The 19,658-nt window shown below is 42.4% G+C and overlaps 1 protein-coding gene and 1 long non-coding RNA gene across 2 annotated transcripts in view; one reads left to right on the plus strand and one right to left on the minus strand.

The window, feature by feature from the left end:
• Nucleotides 1–5,332: 5,332 nt before the first annotated feature.
• Nucleotides 5,333–18,038, minus strand: LOC139438703 (uncharacterized). Its single transcript, XR_011648424.1, has 3 exons — nucleotides 17,957–18,038; nucleotides 16,564–16,719; nucleotides 5,333–5,793 (listed from the first exon to the last, which is right to left on the minus strand). It is a non-coding gene; the product is annotated as an uncharacterized lncRNA (long non-coding RNA).
• SORD (sorbitol dehydrogenase) overlaps nucleotides 16,645–19,658 on the plus strand; it is a 33,257-nt gene continuing 30,243 nt past the window's right edge. The window contains exons 1-2 of the mRNA XM_058294104.2: nucleotides 16,645–16,728; nucleotides 17,724–17,849. Of these exons, the coding sequence (XP_058150087.1) occupies nucleotides 16,645–16,728; nucleotides 17,724–17,849 (210 nt within the window). The remainder of the gene's footprint in view (nucleotides 16,729–17,723; nucleotides 17,850–19,658) is intronic.

Raw genomic sequence — 19,658 nt, forward strand, 5'->3', positions numbered from 1 at the left:
TCCCCCACCCCCCTCACCCCACTCCTCCCACATCAACAACCTCTTTCATCATCGTGGGACATTCATTGCATTTGGTGAATACATTTTGGAGAATGGTGTACCAGATGGATAATGGTTTACATTGTAGATTACACTCTCCCCCAGTCCACCCAGTGGGCCAGCAGGACATACAATGTCCAGCATCTGTCCCTGCAGTACCACCCAGGACTATTCCAAGTCCTGAAAATGCCCCCACATCATATCTCTTCTTCCCTCTCCCTGCCCTCAGCAACTACTATGGCCACTTTCTCCACATCAATGCTACAGTTTCTTCCATTACTAATCACAATAGTTCCATAGTAGAGTATCAGTAGGTCACTCTAATTCATACTCTATTCCTCCATCCTGTGGATTCTGGGATGGTTAAGTCCACTCCACCTATATATCGACAGGGGGCTTAGATTCCACATGGATGATGGGTGCAATTCTCCTGCTTGGAGTTGTAGGCACTCTTGGCTCCCTGGTGTGGTGGTTGACCTTTTAACTTTTTAAATGTAGCTAACTAAAATTTAAAATTAGACACAAGACTCGCATTATACTGCTATTGGATGGTGTTGCTCTGAAGGCTGTTCCCCAAGTCCATGTGGTCTAGAAAATATGGAAAACCATTTGGGGAAACTGACAGGTCTTTATACTGAGCCAGGACCCAGGCCTGGTGATATTTACCAGTCGTCACGTGGATGCAGACTCCCAGAGGCTTCCAACGTGCCATACTCATCACTTGGGTCTGGGCTAGGGCAGAGCCAGGCCACAGATAGCAAACTTGCTTTTCTCCTTTCTGCATTTCCCTGTGACTCAGGCCACAGGGACAAATGTGAGAGGGAGTTGGCTTGTTTTCTGTGGTGCTTTCTAACAGCTTCCTTGAAGACACAAACAGTTTTTAAATGCCACAGATAAGGAGTTGGTCTGCTGGAATCTTCCATAATAGGAAATAGGCTTTTGATCATTAATCAAAACCTGGTGACAGTATATCAAATTGTTGACTCACCTTTAAGATGTTAGTGATCATATCTATCACTAAAATGAAACACCAAGGGTGTGAGAATAACAGAGCCTCTGTGGAGGTAGGTCTCCAGCCCCTAAAAACTCCTTTACTCACTTAGTAAAGCTGTCCATCTTGGACATCGAGGTTTCTCATCATCTTTACCCCACTGCCCTGACCCTTTGATTCTCATCTCACAACCTTCTGACTCTCAGATTCTGTCCACCCACTAATATCTCTGAAATCCCTCACCTCCTAGCCTTGACTCCTGGTGTTCTCTTTGCCAGGGATATTCTCCTGCTTCCCTTGTGTCACTCTGTTTCATGATCCACTTGAAAAAAATTAGACGAAACTATCATTTGGATTCTTTTTGTTTTAATTAAGCTCTTTTGCAAAGAAAACATTCCCAGACTAGCTAAAGTAATGGGAGTTTATCTCACTTAATCCTCACTAAAACCCTGTGAGGTAGAGACAATATTTATTCCTGTTTTACAGAGGAGAAGGAGACTTTGAGAGCTTAAGTAGCTGCCTTAGATCAGACAGTAAATGGTGGAGCTGGGATTCCAGCCCCTGAGACCAACTGCAGAGCCCATGCCCTTAGCCTCTACCACAGTCTGGCTTCGGGGAGCACTCCCATTACTCTGCATGCAGTAGCGGTGAAACTTCATCCTGGTTTTCTCTTTGAGTCATTTGGATTGCTGTATGTATTATTGGAGAGGACTTCCCCATGGACTGTAATCTCTTTTTTTAATCTTTTTTAAAATTTATTTCTCTCCTCTCCCCCCTCCCATTGTCTGTTCTCTGTGTCCATTCACTGTGTGTTCTTCTGTGTCCGCTTGGTTTCTTGTCAGCGGCACTGAATTTCTGTGTCGCTTTTTGTTGCATCATCTTGCTATGTCAGCCCTCCATGTGTGCGTCACTATTCCTGGGCAGCTCTCCTTACGGGGTGCACTCCTTGCACGTGGGGCTCCCCTACACAGGGGACACCCCTGTGTGGCATGGCACTCCTTGGGCGCATCAGCACTGTGCATGGGCCAACTCATCACACAGGTCAAGAGGCCCTGGGTTTGAACCTTGGACCTCCTATGTGGTAGGCAGATGCCCTATTTGTTAGGCCAAATCCACTTCTCTGTAATCTCTTTAGGACAGGGATTCTGTCATATACTTTCCTTTGTGGTTTAGTGCTCTTCACTCTGAAAATGAAATCAATGTTGTTGACAACTGCCAAAGCTGGAGAGCACAAAGATAATTAAATGCAAACAATACTGATCAAACAAAACAAAGTCTACACCCTTATTTTGCCTGCCCTTAGAAAGGCTGTCATGGTTGAGTAGGGTGAGGTGAAATGGAGAAGTTTAGCCTCACCTTCTAAAGGTCAGCCAGGCTATTGGTCTGAGAAAGATAGAAATTAAAACAATGCTTTAGGAAATGATTTCTCATTTTGTTCTTTGAAGAAGAAATACTGTTTTGTTCGTGGGGTATGTTCTAGTCTTTCTTGCATGATGGGATATGGTTATGCTTGGCATATCGTGAGGATGGATAGGAGATGAGATCATTCACAAGAGAAAGTGAAATGGGGAACTAAATAAGCTGAAAGAGATCCACAGGGTTAAAGGGATAAGCTTTCTGAGTGATGGTGGGGAAAAGCACAGTGAAAGAAAAGGATGGAGATCAGAGTATGAGCTATTGGGACTGCATACTTCGGAGATCATGAGATATGATGAAAGAGAAGGAAAAGAGAGGCTCAGAACTAGGGAAGGAGAAGGGGAAAATTCTGATAATATAAGATTTTCTCTAAAACAGGAGAGAAACAACCAGAGATGGCCATACAAAAATTAAGCCATCTCATAATGGTCCTATTTTGCTTCAGAAAGACTAAGCGCTAGTCCTTGGTATATCTAAGAATCATCATCACAGCCTTGAATGAATCATTCAGCAGCCACCCCAGAAACTTGAATCACCAAAGCCTCTTTTTTTCCTCCTCATTGTCACATAACCTGACCAGATCGGAGTGGGAGAAAAAGATGGACACCACAAAAAGTAACCAAGAATCCTGACCAGCATCTCCAACGCAGGGGGGAGGGAGGTGGCCTAGGCTTTTAGATTTCTGCCAATACAGCTCCACGGGGACAGGATAGCGGTACCAGTTGGTCTGTCAGTGCCTCTTCTTTATGTGGGCAAATCTGTGTGGAAGTCAGATTGTCACGAGAAGGTTGCCTGGTGAGTCTGGAACCAGAGCGGCGGGAGGGGGTTGCTGGATGGTTCCAATGGCTGATGCCACCGTGTCTGTGACTAGGATGCATCCTCTGGGGGAACTATCTCCTCGTACGCTTGGGTCAGAGAACTGACTTTCCAGGATGATTTCAGAGACCAAATACCCCTTCTGCTAGTACATTTTTTTTCTTTACAAACTATTATGCAATTGAAGGTTTAAACTTAACTAATGCAGTCTAGTCATGTTTTCCTGAGATGACAATACACCCAGGATACCTTAATTTGATCTGGGGTTTTCCTGAAACTCCATTATGACAAATTCACAGGTGATCCCTTAGATTGTGTTACTTCTACTGGTGTCTGATCTCATCCTTTATTCAGGTCTTATTGATTAAAAAATTGTTTTAAATTAAACATTGATTCCGCCCCGCCCCCCCAACTGTTTACAAACTTATTTCTGAGTTGCAAAGATTATTTCCCCTTCCCCATGTTTTCAGAATTTCCTCTATTCTCCCATTTAATCTTGGTTGCAACAACCAGACAGAGAAAGCGTGAGGGCTTTCTTTTTCTTGCTTCTGTAATGGAAACCTTAGCAGCAAACACCGATTTAAATACTTATTGGTTTAATCTAAGTTTGTGTAATACTTTAGGTGTTAGCCTGGCATATTGCTCTATCAGTGCTATCTTATTAATTCCACAAACCAACATTATGAAGTAGTTAGTATTACTCTTATTTTAAAGATGAAAAACAAACACTAAAAGTTTTAATAACTCATCCAAAAGCACATAGCTGAAAAATTATAGAATTTATTCTACCCAAAATTAGTCAGATTTCAAAGTTTAGATTCTTCCTACATAATGCTGAAGTGACTATGAAAAATCAAGTTTCCAAATTAACATTTCAATTGGGAATTTACTATTTTGTGCTCTGGTGATGGCATCTTATATCACGTACAAAAGTAGCACAAACCTACTGCACATCAAATTGCTTTGTTGAGCTTTTAAAAACTACTCATGTGGGAGCGGATTTGGCTTAACTGATAGTGTCCACTTACCACGTGGGAGGTCCAGCGTTCAAACTCAGGGCCTCCTGACCCATGTGGTGAGCTGGCCCACACGCAATGCTGACGCGCCCAAGGAGTGCCATGCCACGCAGGGGTGGCCCCTGCGTAGGGAAGCCCCATGTGCAAGGACCGTGCTTCTCAAGGAGAGCCACCCTGCACAAGAAAAGTGCAGCCTGCCCAGGAGGGATGCTGCACACAAGGAGAGCTGACGTAGCAAAATGACACAATGAAAAAGAGACACAGATTCCTGGTGCCTCTGACAAGAATGCAAGCGGACAAAGAACATACAGCGAATGGACAGAGAGAGCAGACAACGGGGGAGGGGGGATGGGGAAAGAAAGAAAGAAATAAAAAATAATAAATCTTAAAAACAAAACAAAACTACTCGTGCTTTTTAGGTATTATTGCAATTAGATTTGTTAATATTTTCTTTAGGATTTTGGCATTGATATTAATGAGAGAAATTAGGCTGAAATTTTCCTTTCATATCACGTCCTTGTCTGGTTTGAGTATCAAGTTTATGCTGACTTCATAAAACAAGTTAGGAAGTGCTCCCTCTTTTTAAAATAATTTGTGTAAGATTTTGATGTTGGAAGAATTCACTGGTGAAGCCATTTGAGCCTGGAATTTTCTTTGTGGGAAGGTTTTTAAGTATAGATTCAATTTATTTAAAAGTATAAAATTGTTCAAATTTTCTAATCTTGTATCTATTTTAGTAGAATGTATTTTACTAAAACTTTATCCATTTCTACCTAAATTTTCAAATTGGCTTAAGTTGCTCATAATATACTCTGATGATCTTTTAAAATATCTGTACAATCTGTAGTGATCTCCCCTTTATCATTTCAGAATTATTTGTGCCTCCTTTTTTTTTCATTTCCTTGATTTTTCTTACTAGAAGTTTATCAATTTGTTACTTTTTTCAAAGAATAAGCTTTAGCTTTGTTGATCCTTTTTTAAAAAAAGATTTATTTATTATTATTATTTTTCAATTTCTCTCCCCTTCCACCACCACCTCCCCTCCACCCCCCGTGGTCTGCTTTCTATGTCCATTCACTGTGTGTTCTTCTGTGTCCGCTTGCATTCTTGTCAGCAGCACCGGGAATCTGTGTCTCTTTTTGTTGTATCATCTTGCTGTGCCAGCTCTCCATGTGTGCAGTGCCACTCCTGGGCAGGCTGCACTTTTCTCGCATGGGGAGGCTTTCCTTACAGAGCGCACTCCTTGCGCGTGGGGCTCCCCTACACAGGGGACACCCCTACGTGGCACAGCACTCCTTGTCACATCAGCACTGCATGTGGGCCAGCTCATCACACGGACCAGGAGGTCCTGTTCTTGAACCCTAGACTTCTCATATGGTAGGTGGACTCTTATCAGTTGAGTCAAATCTGCTTCCCGGTTGATCCTTTTATTGTATGTTTGTTCTTCATTTAATTAATTTCTTCTTATTTTACTGTTGTTCCAACCCAACTCCTGAAGGGCATGAATTGGTGTGGCTGTGAAACCAAAGAACACACCTGGCAGTTAGTCAGGCATAAGCTTTATTGAGACTTACAGACAGGAGAGTATCTTTGATGGTGACCAGTCAAAGAATGAATGAAGTTAGTGCAAGGCAAAGAGATGAGAAAATGAAGGGTGATATATAAGGGGTTCCAGAAAAAAGGACCTTCTATAGGTTATGAGTACAGAGTTCCTGCAGGGTCACGTGAAGCATACACGTGGGGTGTGGTGAAGTTTCACTCTTGAAGGAAGGACGTTTACCAAGGATGTTTACTGCTTTGGGAGGATCATAGTTTACAAGAACATTCATACATTCTCTTCCCTCTGGGGAGGGTTGTTACCTTAAACTTACTCCTAGGTCATGCAGGTGGCTTCATGCTGAAGACTTAGGGGAGGTCCCAGGTCTCTACACTGTGTCCTTCCTTCTACTTTCTTTGGGTTTCTTTTTATTTATTTATTTAGCAGTTTTATTGAGGAAAATCTTGAAAGGGCATTTAGCTACTTAACATCAGCCTTTCTTCTTGTCTCATACATGTGTTTAAGGCTTTAAATTACATCATTGATTTTTAGTCTTCTTTTCTAATACAGTTTATTGTTTTGTTTTGATTTTTCAGGGGGATCAGAGATTGAACTCAAGACCCTGGGGATGGGAAGCAGGTGCTCAACCATTTGAGCTACATCTGCTCCTTCAAATATAGGTATTTGATCTCATATCTTCCCTTAAACCATGCTTAAGTGACTATTCAAATCAAACTTGCATAACTGAACATTTCAATTGGAATTGCTCATTTTAATCCCTTGCAATGTGTCTTTTATCATGTACAGCAGGGGTTTAAACCTGCCTGATATTAGAGTTATTTGCTGGAGACTTTACAAATTTCGTGTGCTTTGGGGGCATATCCTCTGAGAATCTGTTTCAGGTCTGGGATGGAGTGCCAAAGGTAATTCTGAAAACATAAATTCTATCAAGATGTGAATTATTGTTTGTTGTTCACTGTTGTGTCTCCAGCATGGTAAGCCAGTGCTGGGTTAATAGGAGAGGCTGAATAAATATTTGTTGAATGAATGAATAATGAATGTGAGGGATATAACCTGATTCATAAAGATTATCTGCACACAGTGGATGCACAGTAAAAGTTGTTTACTGATTGACATAAGAAAAGATTTATTTCAGACTTTAGTGAGAGATTCAGTTGTTTTCCAACATGTTAGACATAAATACCTGTTACAAGAGAGGAGGGGTAAGAAATTTACAATTCTGGACTTGAAAAAATTTATGTGACTGAACACTGAAAATTTCACTCTGTTTTTTAAATGTTTAGATTTTTTATTGTAAAATATTCCAAACCTCGAAAACATCCCACCTCCATGTCTCTTGTTTCTTGCTCCCTAGAGATAACTACTATCCTGAAGCTAGTGTATTTCTTTGTTGAAACTTTATTTTAACTTCAAAAAATAAAATAACAGAAAAAAAGGTAGCTTAACAATTTATAGAAGCATTTCTTTAAAAAATCCTGTCCAGGTACATTGATTTTATTTAGTCCTAAAAACAAAAACAAACTCAATGTTTTCTCCAGTGTCCCAAAAGATGAATAAATGAGCACAGACTGGTTAAATGACATGACCAAGGTCAACTTGCTAATGAAGAAGAAGAAAAAAGACTTGATCCTATTCACATCTCATTAAACTAAATCCCACACTCTTTTTTTTCTACCCTTTAGCACTGATATAATACTTTCTTTGCCTTTGCTATAAAAATATTATAATATTACTGTTAATTATAGTCTATAAGTTACATTAGTTCTATTTTTCCTATGTATCACCATATTTTTACAGTATATTTCAATTTTAACTACATATATACATTTATCCAAGACAATGTCCACTCCCCAAAGAAACCACCAATCTGTTTTCTGTCATCATGTATTAGTTTTGCTTCGTTTTGAACCTCTTCTAACTGGAATCATTTGGTATGTACTCTTTTGTGGCTGACTTCTTTCACTCACGAGATTCATACACATTGTGTATGTCAGAATTTGTTTTCTTTATTGTCATGTAATATTCCATTGTATTTTTATACAATAATTAGTTCATCTGTTCTGTTGATAATGATATGGATCATTTCTAATTCACTTGTGATCATTTTTTATTTATTAATATAAATATTTAAGCTTTGAATATTCCTCTGAGCACTGCTTTCATTCTGTCCCATGGATTCTGATATGTAGTATTGTCATAATCCTTATTTTCCATATATTCTGCAATATTGGTTTTGGAATTCCCATTGACTCAGGAGTTAAGAGAGTTATTAAATTTTCATTAGGTAGAATCTTTTTATTTTCTGATTTTTTGGTAAATTTCTAGATTTATTGCATTGAGTTTGGGAGATGTTGTGTTGCGGTCGGTACGTCCTGTCCGGTGGACGACGGGGCAGGAGAGGCCTAGGCTCCTGCGGGGGCTCGCAGGCATGGAGGGCGCGCGGCGGAGAAACCACCTCGGAGACGAGGTGAGCACGCAAGTCTAATTTATTAAGGGAAGTACATGTGTTTATATAGGGTTATGGGGGAGTGAGCAGGGGACTGATTGGCTGTGGCCAAAGGGGGATTGGATTGGCGGTGGCGAGCAGTTGGTGGGGGGAAGAGGCAGATTCTAGGTTGGTGAAGGGGCGGCACTGGCGGGAAAGGGGAACGGGGCTGGGAGTGATTGGTAGGGACTAGTTCCTTGCCTTTTATGGTGCGGCTTGTGCTGCGGCTTGACAGTGCGGGAGGGGGGATGTGAGCGTAGGCAGCTCCTGCTGGCTATCAGCAAGCCGGTGTCGGTTGCCTGGGCGGGGCCGAGGGCAGTGCGCCCATTCCATGGCTGAGGGCAGTTCACCCGTTCCAGCCGCCCTACACCCTACACCCGAGTGGTGGGCTGCGCATATCCCCCACTGGGCGCGGCTATGCCTGCCAGCCAGACTTCAGCCTGCCTTACCTCATTGTGTGTACTATTTATACTGTTTTTACTTCACGGAACTTTTATTTTGGGCCTAATATAGGGTCAATCTTTGTGAATTATCCCTGGATGCTTAAAAAGAAGGGGTAGTTTCTGTTTTTAGAATACCAAGTTTTATCTACCTAACTAATTATACAATTTAGATCTTCTATGTCTTTAAGGCTCCTACTATTATCTTTATTTATCCTGTGGTCTTATATTTTAATTAGTATTCCTGTTGATGCTATATTATTTGGTGCACAGATAGCCACAACTTTATAACATCATTGTGAATTGCATTCTTCCCATTATAAATGACTATTTTTATGTTATAATAACTATATTATTGCATCATCAGTTTTAGATTTACAGAAATGTCATGCAGAAATTACAGAATTCCTGTATAACTTTTTTTTTTAAGGAGATACCAGGGGTTGAACCCAGGACCTCATACATAGCTCAACCACTGAGCTACAGCCACTCCCCAAGGAGAGTTGGTTTTTTTCATTTGTTTTTTTAGGAGGTACTGGGGATCAAACCCAGGATCTCATACATGGGAAGCAGGTGCTCAACCACTTGAGCTACTTCTGCTCTCTGTCCCCAAAATAACTATTGGGTATATACCTAGAAGTGGGATTACCAGGTCATATGGTAATTCTTAACTTTCTGAGGAACTGCCATTTTATATTCGTGCCAACATTAAATGAGTGGTTCCTAATTCTCCCCATCCTCTCCAATACTAGTTATTTTCCATTTTTAAAATTAGTATCCATTCTAGTGTGTGTGTAGAGCTATCTCATTGCAGTTTTGGTTGCATTTCCCTAAGGGCTAATGATGTTGAACATCTTTTCATGTGTGTGTGTGTGTGTTTCCATTTGTATATCTTCTTTGGAGAAATATCTGTTTAAGTCTTTTGCCCATTTTTAAATTGAGTTGTTTGTCTTTTTTGTTGTTGACTTGTAGGGGTTCTTTATATATTCTAGATGTTAAACTATTATTGGATATGTGGTTTCCAAATATTTTCTCCCATTCCAAAGGTTGTCTTTTTGCTTTCATGATAAAGTCCTTTGATGCACAAAAGTTTTTAATGGTGATGAAGTCCCATATATCTATTTCTTAAATTTGTTGCTCTTGCTATTGGTAAAGTCTAAGAAACAATTGCTTAACACAAGGTCCTGAAGATGTTTCCCTATGTTTTCTTCTAGGAGTTTTATAGTTTTGGCTCTTATACTTAGGTCTTTGCTCCATCTTGAGTTAATTTTTATTTATGGTGCAAGGTAAGGGTCCAACTTTTTTCTTTTGCATGTATCTATCTAGTTATTCCAGCATGATTTGTTAAAAAGACTTCTTTCTCCATTGAATGGTTTTGGCACTCTTGTAAAAAAGCAGTATGCAATAGATGTTTTGGTTTCTTTCAGGACTCTCAATTCTATTCCATAGGTCTATATGTCTGTCCTTGTGCCAGCACCATACTGTCTTGATTGTTGTTGTTTTGCTGCAAGCTTTGAAATCAGGAAGTGTGAGTTCTATTACTTTTTTCTTCTTTTTCAGATTTGTTTTGGCTTTTCCGAGTCCTTTACAATTCCCTGTGAGTCAGTTTGTCAATTACTACAAAGAAATAGGTTGGGATTCTGATAGGGATTGTGTTGAACTGTAGGACAGTTTGGAGAGTATTGTCAACCTAATGATGTTAAGTCCCATGAACTTTTCCCACTTATTTAGATTTCCTTTAATTTATTTCAGAGTATATTTTACACTTTTTTGGGGTCAAATATATTCCTAAGTATTTTATTCTTTTTGATGCTATTGTGAATGAAGTTGTTTTCTTAATTTCATTTTGGTTTTGTTCAATACAAGTGTATAGAGATACTGATCTGGGCTATGGGTGGGAGGCTCTTTGTCTCTTAATAGATAACCTAAACTGTCTGTGACTTGTGGGTATGGGATGATAAGAGGCTGCAGTCCTGCCCTTGGTAACCATGGCGGCAACTCCAGTCCCAGGAAACACTTTAACAATGCAAAGTCTACAAACTTTAAATATTCAGAGAAAATGCAGACCAAATGGGCTAGAGGCTTATCTGGAATGTGTGAACTCCATGCTGGGGACTTACCTAGGATGTGGAAGATATATGCTAATTCAAATCTATTGAGAACTAAAAAAAAAGGACCATTTGGCCTTTCTTCTCTGTATAAAAGGGACTCAGGAGTCTTATTCAGGGCTCGGGATTGAAACAGAAAGCTCCCAAGTCCGGCTGGCCGTCAATAAGCCATTTTTCCTTCTCAAAATCATTCCTGAGTCCTGGCCTCTCCTTAAGCAAATAATTGAACCTCTCTCAAATTCTACAATACAATTGAGTTTTTAATATTGATCTTGTATCCTGTGACCTTGCTGCACTTGAATTATTTCTTGACATTTTTTCTTATTTCATTATTTTGGTTTTCTTCATCAGAGAACCTGTTATCCAAATATTGAATCCCTTCTGTCTTCCATATCTATCATTTTCTCTCTAATCCTTTTAAAGTCTTTGTTCATTTCCATTTCATTTTGTTCACTTTTCTCAATCCTCTCCTTTATGTCCTTCATTGTATTTTTGGAATTGTCTACTCCTTTGTGATGCTTGCATTTTTGCCTTCACTTTTTTTATGGTTTTATTTTACTCCACTTTCTTTGCCACAGTCTTCTAGTTCACATTTCATTTCTTTCTAATATTTCACTAACTCTACCCTGAGCTTTTCATCTCTGCTTTGTGCTATTTTCTTATAGATGCAACTGAATTATCAAAATTTCCTTCTCATTTATTTTAATTTTTTACAGAAAATTGCAATTATAATACAAAGAACTTTATTTTCTGATCCATTGGGAGTAAATTTCCAATGTGATGGCCCATCAGAATTAGGATATGAACACTGATATATTATTGTTAGTTAATTCTCAGACTCCTTTCAAATTTCACCAGATATTCCAATAATGTCCTTCATAGCAAAAGGATCCAGTTCAGAATCATGTGTTGCTTTTAGTTGTTATACCTTGTTAGTCTCCTTCAAGCTGAAACAGTCCCTCAGACTTTCTTTGACTTTCATGGCACTGACATGTATAAAGATTACAGACCAGTTGTTGTAGAATGTCCTTCAATTTGGGCTTATTTCAAATTTTCTCATGATTAGATTCAGTTAATGCATCTTTGGCAGGAATATCTCAATAATGATGCTATTTTCTTCTTAGTGCATCCCAACAAGCAGTGAAGGATTTCAGTTTGTCCCATTGCTAATTATGTTCTTTGATTGCTGGGTTAAGGTGCTGTATGCCAGGCTTCTCCACTAAAAGTTAGCCTTTTTCCTTGCGTAATTAATAATATTTTGTAAGAAGATACTTTTAGATTATGTAGCTACCCATTCTTTGTCACACTTCCAACTTATTATTTTTTATCACTTTGGACTCTTGGTTTCCTATTCAATGCATTATGACTTGTTATAATTTTTTTTTATTGCCCTTGATTTGGACAATAGGAACCTCCGCAAGCTGGTTGCTCTGTCATTTGATATATCCCATTATTCTTGGAGCACTTCCTTACTTTCTAGCACAACAAGATATTGCAGGCTCATTTTGTTCTTTTCCTATCCCTGCCCCTAGTTTCAATCATTTCTTCCAGAAGCCCTATCTCCTTTTAGTGGAAAATGGTATTTAGAGAGCAAGATCTAGATACTAGATGTGCTCTTTGCTATAGGGTATCTCTAATCTCAAACTCTTCCAGTGGACAGAGCTTTGGAATGTGTGCATGTATGTGTGTACAGATGCAGATATTTATATCTGTATCTATACTAAAAACTATGAGTTCACATTGATCCCTCCAATTCTATCCAACACCACAGGATTCAATTGTTTTTCTTTCTTTTCATATTTGTAACCTTGTTCTTCAACAGTGAGAAACCTCACTCCCATTCTCCTTATTTACTTATTTTATTAATCCCCCTGTTTGTACCAGTCTTCCATCTCTGTAGCCACCTCTTTGTCTGGGCAAATACCTTCTCCACCCCACCCAGGCTCCACCACCCTACATTGCTCCCCACCATGGTCACCTTCCTTGTCATATCAGCATCCTTCACCCAATACCAAATTGTGTCCTCCCCGCCCCCCCATGTGAACTCTTCCTTACCCTTCTAGAGCTTTTTTAAAAAAGGAGGTATCAGGGAATGAACCCAGGATCTTATACATGGGAAGAAGGTACTCAACCACTTAGCTACATCTGCTCCCTAATGAGAATTACTTTTTTATTTGTTTTCAGGAGGTACTGGGGATTGAACCTGGGACCTCATAAATGGGAAGCAGGCACTCAACCACTTGAGCTACCTCTGCTCCCCCTTCTAGGGCTTTGACATCCCATGTCACTGACACTCCCCTGTGAGGATGTCCTACTCATCTTACTAGACTCCCACACCCTGTGTGTCCCCCTCCCACAACCCCACACATTGGCCCCCTCCTTACCCAGCTCGGGCTCTGACTCCCTGAGTTGGTTTGCCTCCACATGTGGATGCGCTCTTCAGTTTTTACGTAATTTGTGGTAAAATTTGTTGCAAAATGTTCACCACAAGTTTCATTTGCTTCTCAGCAATATTTTTCTGGTGAACGTACTTTGCATGCATTTTTTTTTCTACTCTTTTTTTTTTTTTTACTTGTCCCTGAAGCATGTTTGTACCATTCCTATTCTGGCTTTTTATTGATAACTAATTTCTGAATTAGGTGAGTTATTACTGCTGGACCAGCTATTTGCAAACAAGATATGAAGGGAGAAGGACAAGTCTGAGATTGAGGCTAACAGGAATTTCCCTCGTAATTCAGGTTGCCTAAAAGAGCTCTTTAAGAGCTCCCAACCTCAAAGATAAGACAGCTATTGTTCATAAAACAGCCCACAGTCTCAGAGGTCGGTTTACAAGGTTTTTCATGTGAATATTAAACAGAGATCACCATCCCAATAGTAAACATACACAAGCATGAGCCTAATCCATAAACAAGGGTAAGGTCAAGCTAGAATTACCATCACAAAGGTAAGCATATGCAAGGGTGAGGGTAAATCTAGAGTGACTATAAACTGGTGAGACCACTCTAGCTAGCTTTATAACTTCAGATAATAATCTTTTGCCATTTTATAATATAAAAGTCTCCTTGCTTCCACCCTTCCTGTGCCGCTGGCACTGCCACCATTATCACCAAGTGCCCTTCTCCGCTGGATAGTTTGAGATTAAAATTCCTCTTCTCTAGCTTTCTTTTCCTAACCTGAAGCAATCTCTCTTCCTTTGTTTAACTCATTCTTTCTTCGGGTTTGCTAATCCAGTTTTTACCAGGGAGATTATAGTTCCTTAAAGTGGCCTCTCTTCATCTTATCCATTGTATAGGAATTTTTAAAGTTTAACTTTCATTGTTAACCCTATTTCCAAGTTCTATGAGAAACCTCCTGGTTGCCTTTCTTTTATTGTAAATAACTAGAATTGAGTAATTGAACTGTTGGTAATTGATGAAGAAAAACGGTGTTCACTGGGACACGGAGACTGATTGACCACAGGCAGAAAATGTATTTATTGAAAAGCTCTCCCAATGGAGGTGTTCTGAAGAACAGACTTCAGTTCCCCCACCAGCATGTTGGGGGTCTGAAGAGAGACTTAAGCCCACTCCTGAAAGGGGGAGGACTTGAATTTATACAGAACTTTCCTAGGCAGGGAAATGATAGTTAGTGGGAGGGGGGTTGAGTGTCCGAGTGAGGTAGTGGGAGGGGGTCGAGGCTTCTTGGAATGCTGCAGGAGCAGATGTTGTTTTTGATCTGCAGGGTTTTAAAGGGTTTGTAAATACGGAAGGTTTCTGTCTCCTTCTCCCTCTGATATGCAGGTAGAGGTAGTAAAGATCTCCATCTCCCTCTGATATGCAGATGGTGAAGATCTATCTCCCTTCATTCCTGTCTCTAAGAGGTTTCTTTGTTTAACCTGTGAGAAAGTACTGAGCCCTCAGACACGTGGGAGGGGGTTTGCCTTTTTCCCAGTGCATATCAGGAGATACTGAGCTACAGCTTGTTAATTATGGCAAACCCCTAACTGTAATCAAATGCAGAAAGTTGGGAATTCAGATTCTACAGCTGTTCTGACCTTGGGAAGACCTGAGGCCCCATGGCACACTGATTTTTCTTGGTAGTACAATGTGTAGTTCAGACCTGCAGTAGCAATGTCTGTGTTACTGGATGGCTCTGCATTCTGGGCAAAATTAGGTTCTTGGCTTATGTCTCATAAAAGAATTGAAGGACATGCCATAGGGTAAGCAAGGTAGGCAAGTTCATTAAGGAAAAAAAAAACAAGAAGAGTACCCGGTTCATGTTTTGGTTACTGCAGGGTAAATTGCACGGGTGAGACCCTAGGTCACGGCTCTTTAAAGTCTGCTGTTCTGATTGGTTGTCCCACCTGTTATTTCTCAGGGGGACAACAGTGAGGCCTTTTGAGGACATCCGGGGCTTTCCCCGCCTCTTCCAAATGAATTTCTCATGGCCAGGATCTGGTAGTGTCTTTCAGGAGGTTTCCGGGTGGCGTCTCACCACCATGTGGTCTGTCAGCAGTGCTGTCTGCTGAGCCAGCTGCATTCCCCCTTTCACTATATTAACCTGCCTCAACTGTGATAGGATGTTCTTGTAGCTCTGTGACCCCCGAGGATGTGCTTCTTGTGATTTGATTTTTTTAATTCCCAGTAACTTTCACAGTAGAAATTTGTTGACAATTTATCGAAGTTGTTTTCAGTGTACTCAGTGGAGAGACGGCCTCAAAATGCTGTGCTGTCTGGGGAAGTTAAGCAGAGGCCAAGAAAAGCTGTGCCAAGCAGGCTACCAGCTTTCTCTAACACTGAGTGAAATGTCTGGCGAAGTCTGCTCCTCACCACTGTGAATGCTGGTCTCTGTTACAAAAGTATGTAGAAATGTCGCAAGTGACAAAGGTTAAGAGAAAGGGACCCACAAACTCCATTTGCAGCTTTCTAAATACTATAACCACTTCCTTTTTTATTAAAAAAAAAAAAAGTCAGTTTCTTAAGAATCCTTATCAACTCACCCTTCTAGCTTTCCTATAAAAAGCCCTGGTCATAGAATATATTTCTAAATTTGTCTTCTGTCCCTGCAAATCTTTGTCCCCACACAACAACCTTCAAACCCTTTTCAAAGCATTACTGCTCAGGAGAATACAAATATCACTCCCAGTGTGGCTGCTGTGTCATCATTTTAGTGGCTTTTGCTTAGGTCCTGGTTCTATTTTCTTAATTTAAGAATCAAAAAGCATCTACTTCGATTGGCTCTCAGCTCTTACACCTTTCCTGGAGCCACCTTCAGCTTCAGCTTCATCCGTTGGAAAGATAGGCTTGGGAAACTGTGAGGAATCCCCCCACCCCACCCAAGGCAAGGAGCAGAAAGTGTATTTTAGAGTCAGGTGCATGAGTGTAGGCAGGTGACCCCTAGTTAATCACCTCTCCAAACAGGGACTGCTCAGCAGCCAAGTGCAGGAGATGTTGGAGGAACCAGCTAAACTCAGCCTAGTCTGTGGAGGTGTCTTAGAGCAAAGAACCTGACTCAGTACGTCCCCTGGAAAAGTCCATTCCATTGCCTTGTCACACCTGGTAACACCCCTCCATCCTCCCTGTCCACACACGCACATACACGCACACACACACACTTCTCTCTTAGTCATTATTGGGGTTCCAGAGCTTGATCTACCTTCATCAAAAATTTTTTTTTTATTTTTTTTGAGTTCTAATGCTTTACAGAACAACTTACCAGGTTCTGGCTAAGAATTGAGGCCTTCCCTTCAGTGGACTTCCAGAGTAGTTCGGGTGATTAGTAGTAGAAGCACAGACGATGTTCCATATGTGGGCAGGCAGTAAGTGCCACATGGAGGCAACTTCAAGGGCTGGGAATTCTGGAGAAACTCTCCTGGAGGAGGTAAGAGAATATGGCTTGGGATGAAAGGGTGGCAGTGAATTCCCGAGTGCAGTCTTCAAAGGAGGGGTCTTTGTAGACTGAGGCTTTTGGAGGAAGTGGCACCTCCCAGGAGCGTAAAATCTCCCTATGCTTCTTAGAGAGGAAAAAAGCTTGATTTTGGGCAAACTGAGCTTCTAATAGAGGAAGCAGAGCTGAGTTAAGAGAAAGGGGTTCACAAACTCCGTTTCACAGCTTTCTTATATTGATGCATCAGGCCCATGGGATAATGCACCGGTTCCTTCGTTCGCTTCTACATGTGCCAGGCCCTTTACTGGGTGTTGGGGACACTGGGCCATCATGGATGCTACATCAGTATAGTGCCTGTTTCTCAAAGTTTAGGCCAGGGGTTCTTAACACGAGGTCCATGAGCTTGAATTGAAATTCCAAAGAACATTATTCTTGTGGGGACGTGTTGGTGCAGGTGTGATATCTTATTAAATAATACACAGTATAGTGTAGATTTAGTAAGGAGTCTGTGGTTTTCACCTGACTGGCAACAAAAGTTAAGAACTCCTGGTGTAGAGCGTGCCCCTCCCGCAGCCTCAGCCTTCCCAGAGGGGCTTGCTAATAATACATACCCTTGCTCTCACCCCAGACCTAGACTTACCCTATCAGAATATCTGTACTGGGCCTGAGAATCTGCATTCTCAGAGCTCCCTATATCCCTACACTCCTATTCTTCTAAAGCTAAAGTTGGAAATCTGGTGGCTATTGCTCCTGCAGACTACTTTCAGAACAATTAGTCTGCTTGGATACGATGCAAGACGCTGCCGCAGGTAGAGGTGGCAAAGGGGCTTTGCGGCTCGCAGCCCCCGCCCGCAGTCTGCAGAGAGAGCAGAACAGCCCCGCCCCTTCGCGCTAGCCCCGCCCCCGCGCTAGCCCCGCCCCCAGCCCCGGCTGGCGGTGGAGCCCCGGCCCCGCCTCCCGCCCCTTACTCCGGACCCTGGACCCTGCAGCCACCAGAGCGACGAAGTGCGCCGCGGACTCCAACGTCGACCCCAGAGGGAGTGAGCAACATGGCGGCGGCGGCCCAGCCCGAGAACCTCTCCTTGGTGGTGCACGGAGCCGGGGACCTGCGGCTGGTAAAACGGGAAGCGGGGTGGGGAGCCTGGGCGGATCCTGCCCCCCTCCCCTCCGAGCCCGGTCCCTGCACCCGCTGCCCAATCCCAGGCCCACGCCAAGCCCTCACCTTCCAGCTCGTCAGCATGGGGTGGGGGCGGGGAGGAGGTTACCAAGGGCAGGGCGCTGGTCGCGTGCCTCCCAGAACCTAGCCCGCGCCCGGCACGTGGCAGGCGTCCAGGACGTGTTGCAAAATCGATGAAGCCTTCTCCCTCCTTTGAGAGGTGCAGATGCATAGTCCTATCTCTTGCCGTTCCTTTCAGGAGAGATCCCAAGGAGGCCGCCTTAATCAGGACCCTCCCCAAACTTTTCCTCAGCAAAGCTCATGCAGGGCAAAGAAGGGGGCCAAAGAACGGGACACCTAAAACCTGTGGAATGTGTATTAATCTCTCTTGGTCCGGTTTTCTCATTTGAACACTGGGGCCGACAAAACCTCCCTTGCGGGATTATTATATGGTGAAAGTACCCAACACTTAGTAGGTGCTCGGCAAGTTCCAGTTCCTTTCTCCTTTCCTTCTGGTCCAGGCATCTATCTCCAGGACTCCTAGTGTTCCCCTCGCCTGTGCCAGACTTGTGGATCTTGATAGCTTCCATTGTCTCTTCAGCGCCTTTCCTCATCTTCCTTAGTCACAGCTGGTTACTTTCCAGCTGATTTCCTTTCTGATCCTGTTCCCTGTCCCTTTTGGAGCATTGTGTATAGATCTATTCTTCCCCAGACCCACGCTCTACTCTCTGGCTTGTGGGGCCAAAGTTCAGGGAGCTGCGGAGTCAGCCCTAGGGCTCTTTCATGCCACAGTCCCTGCCCCTTGACAAGGTGCATTACAGATGGGTGTGAGATGGCTGTGGGTGTCTGGGAGGCTCCTAACACCTCCTTCCCCCTCAGAACACTAGATTGGAGGAACTCAGATTATACATATTAGCATTTCCTGGCTTTTTGGGGGCCTTGGACCTCTTTGGGAATCTCTGGTCTCTCCCCACAGAATGCAAACAGCTGAGATTGGCAGCAATTTCAGAAATTTCATGGACTCCCTCCATAGACCTTAGAGGTCGTGGACTCCAGACTAAGGACTCCTGCCCCAAGCCATCTCTCCATTTCCTCAGCTGAGGAGACAGTGCCCTGTCCAGGCAACAGGCTTGGATCGTTAACAGAGCCAAGACAAAAATTGCGAAGCTGAGGCTCCCTCTCCAGTGCTCTTTCCACTCCCCTCCTAGTCTCTGCCCAAGGTCCTGAATTAAAGTGATTCTCTCAGTATTTAGTGCTTCAAATGGCTCTTAACAGCTTACAGAGTGGTTTTAAACTCAGCCCTTTATTCCACAAGCATTTACTAAATGAGAGAGTCCCTGCCATGTGCCAGGCACCAGGCAAGCGATGGGCCCAGGCAGAAGAGGGCAAGCCCCTACCCCCAGGCTGCTCTGAGAGATGAAGTAAACAGTTCTGACAGAGTGGGAGGGCTTTGATGGAAGCTGATGAAGTAAAGGCCTCAGAAGAAGAGATGCTTAGCCCAGCCTGGGGTGAGGTTGGGAGATCAGGAAGAGGCCGGGGAGGAGAAAGTTATCTCTTGAGCTGATTCTTGAAGGATAAGTAGGAGTCATCCATTCAAATGGAACACCTACTATAAAGATATGTGAAGTGGCCGGGGAGGAGAAAGTTATCTCTTGAGCTGATTCTTGAAGGATAAGTAGGAGTCATCCATTCAAATGGAACACCTACTATAAAGATATGTGAAGTACAAGATTATAAGCTGGGTGCGCTGAGGACCTGCCTCTCCCTC

This window comes from Dasypus novemcinctus, chromosome 3, assembly GCF_030445035.2.
Source record: "Dasypus novemcinctus isolate mDasNov1 chromosome 3, mDasNov1.1.hap2, whole genome shotgun sequence".
NCBI classification, from domain to species: Eukaryota; Metazoa; Chordata; class Mammalia; order Cingulata; family Dasypodidae; genus Dasypus; species Dasypus novemcinctus.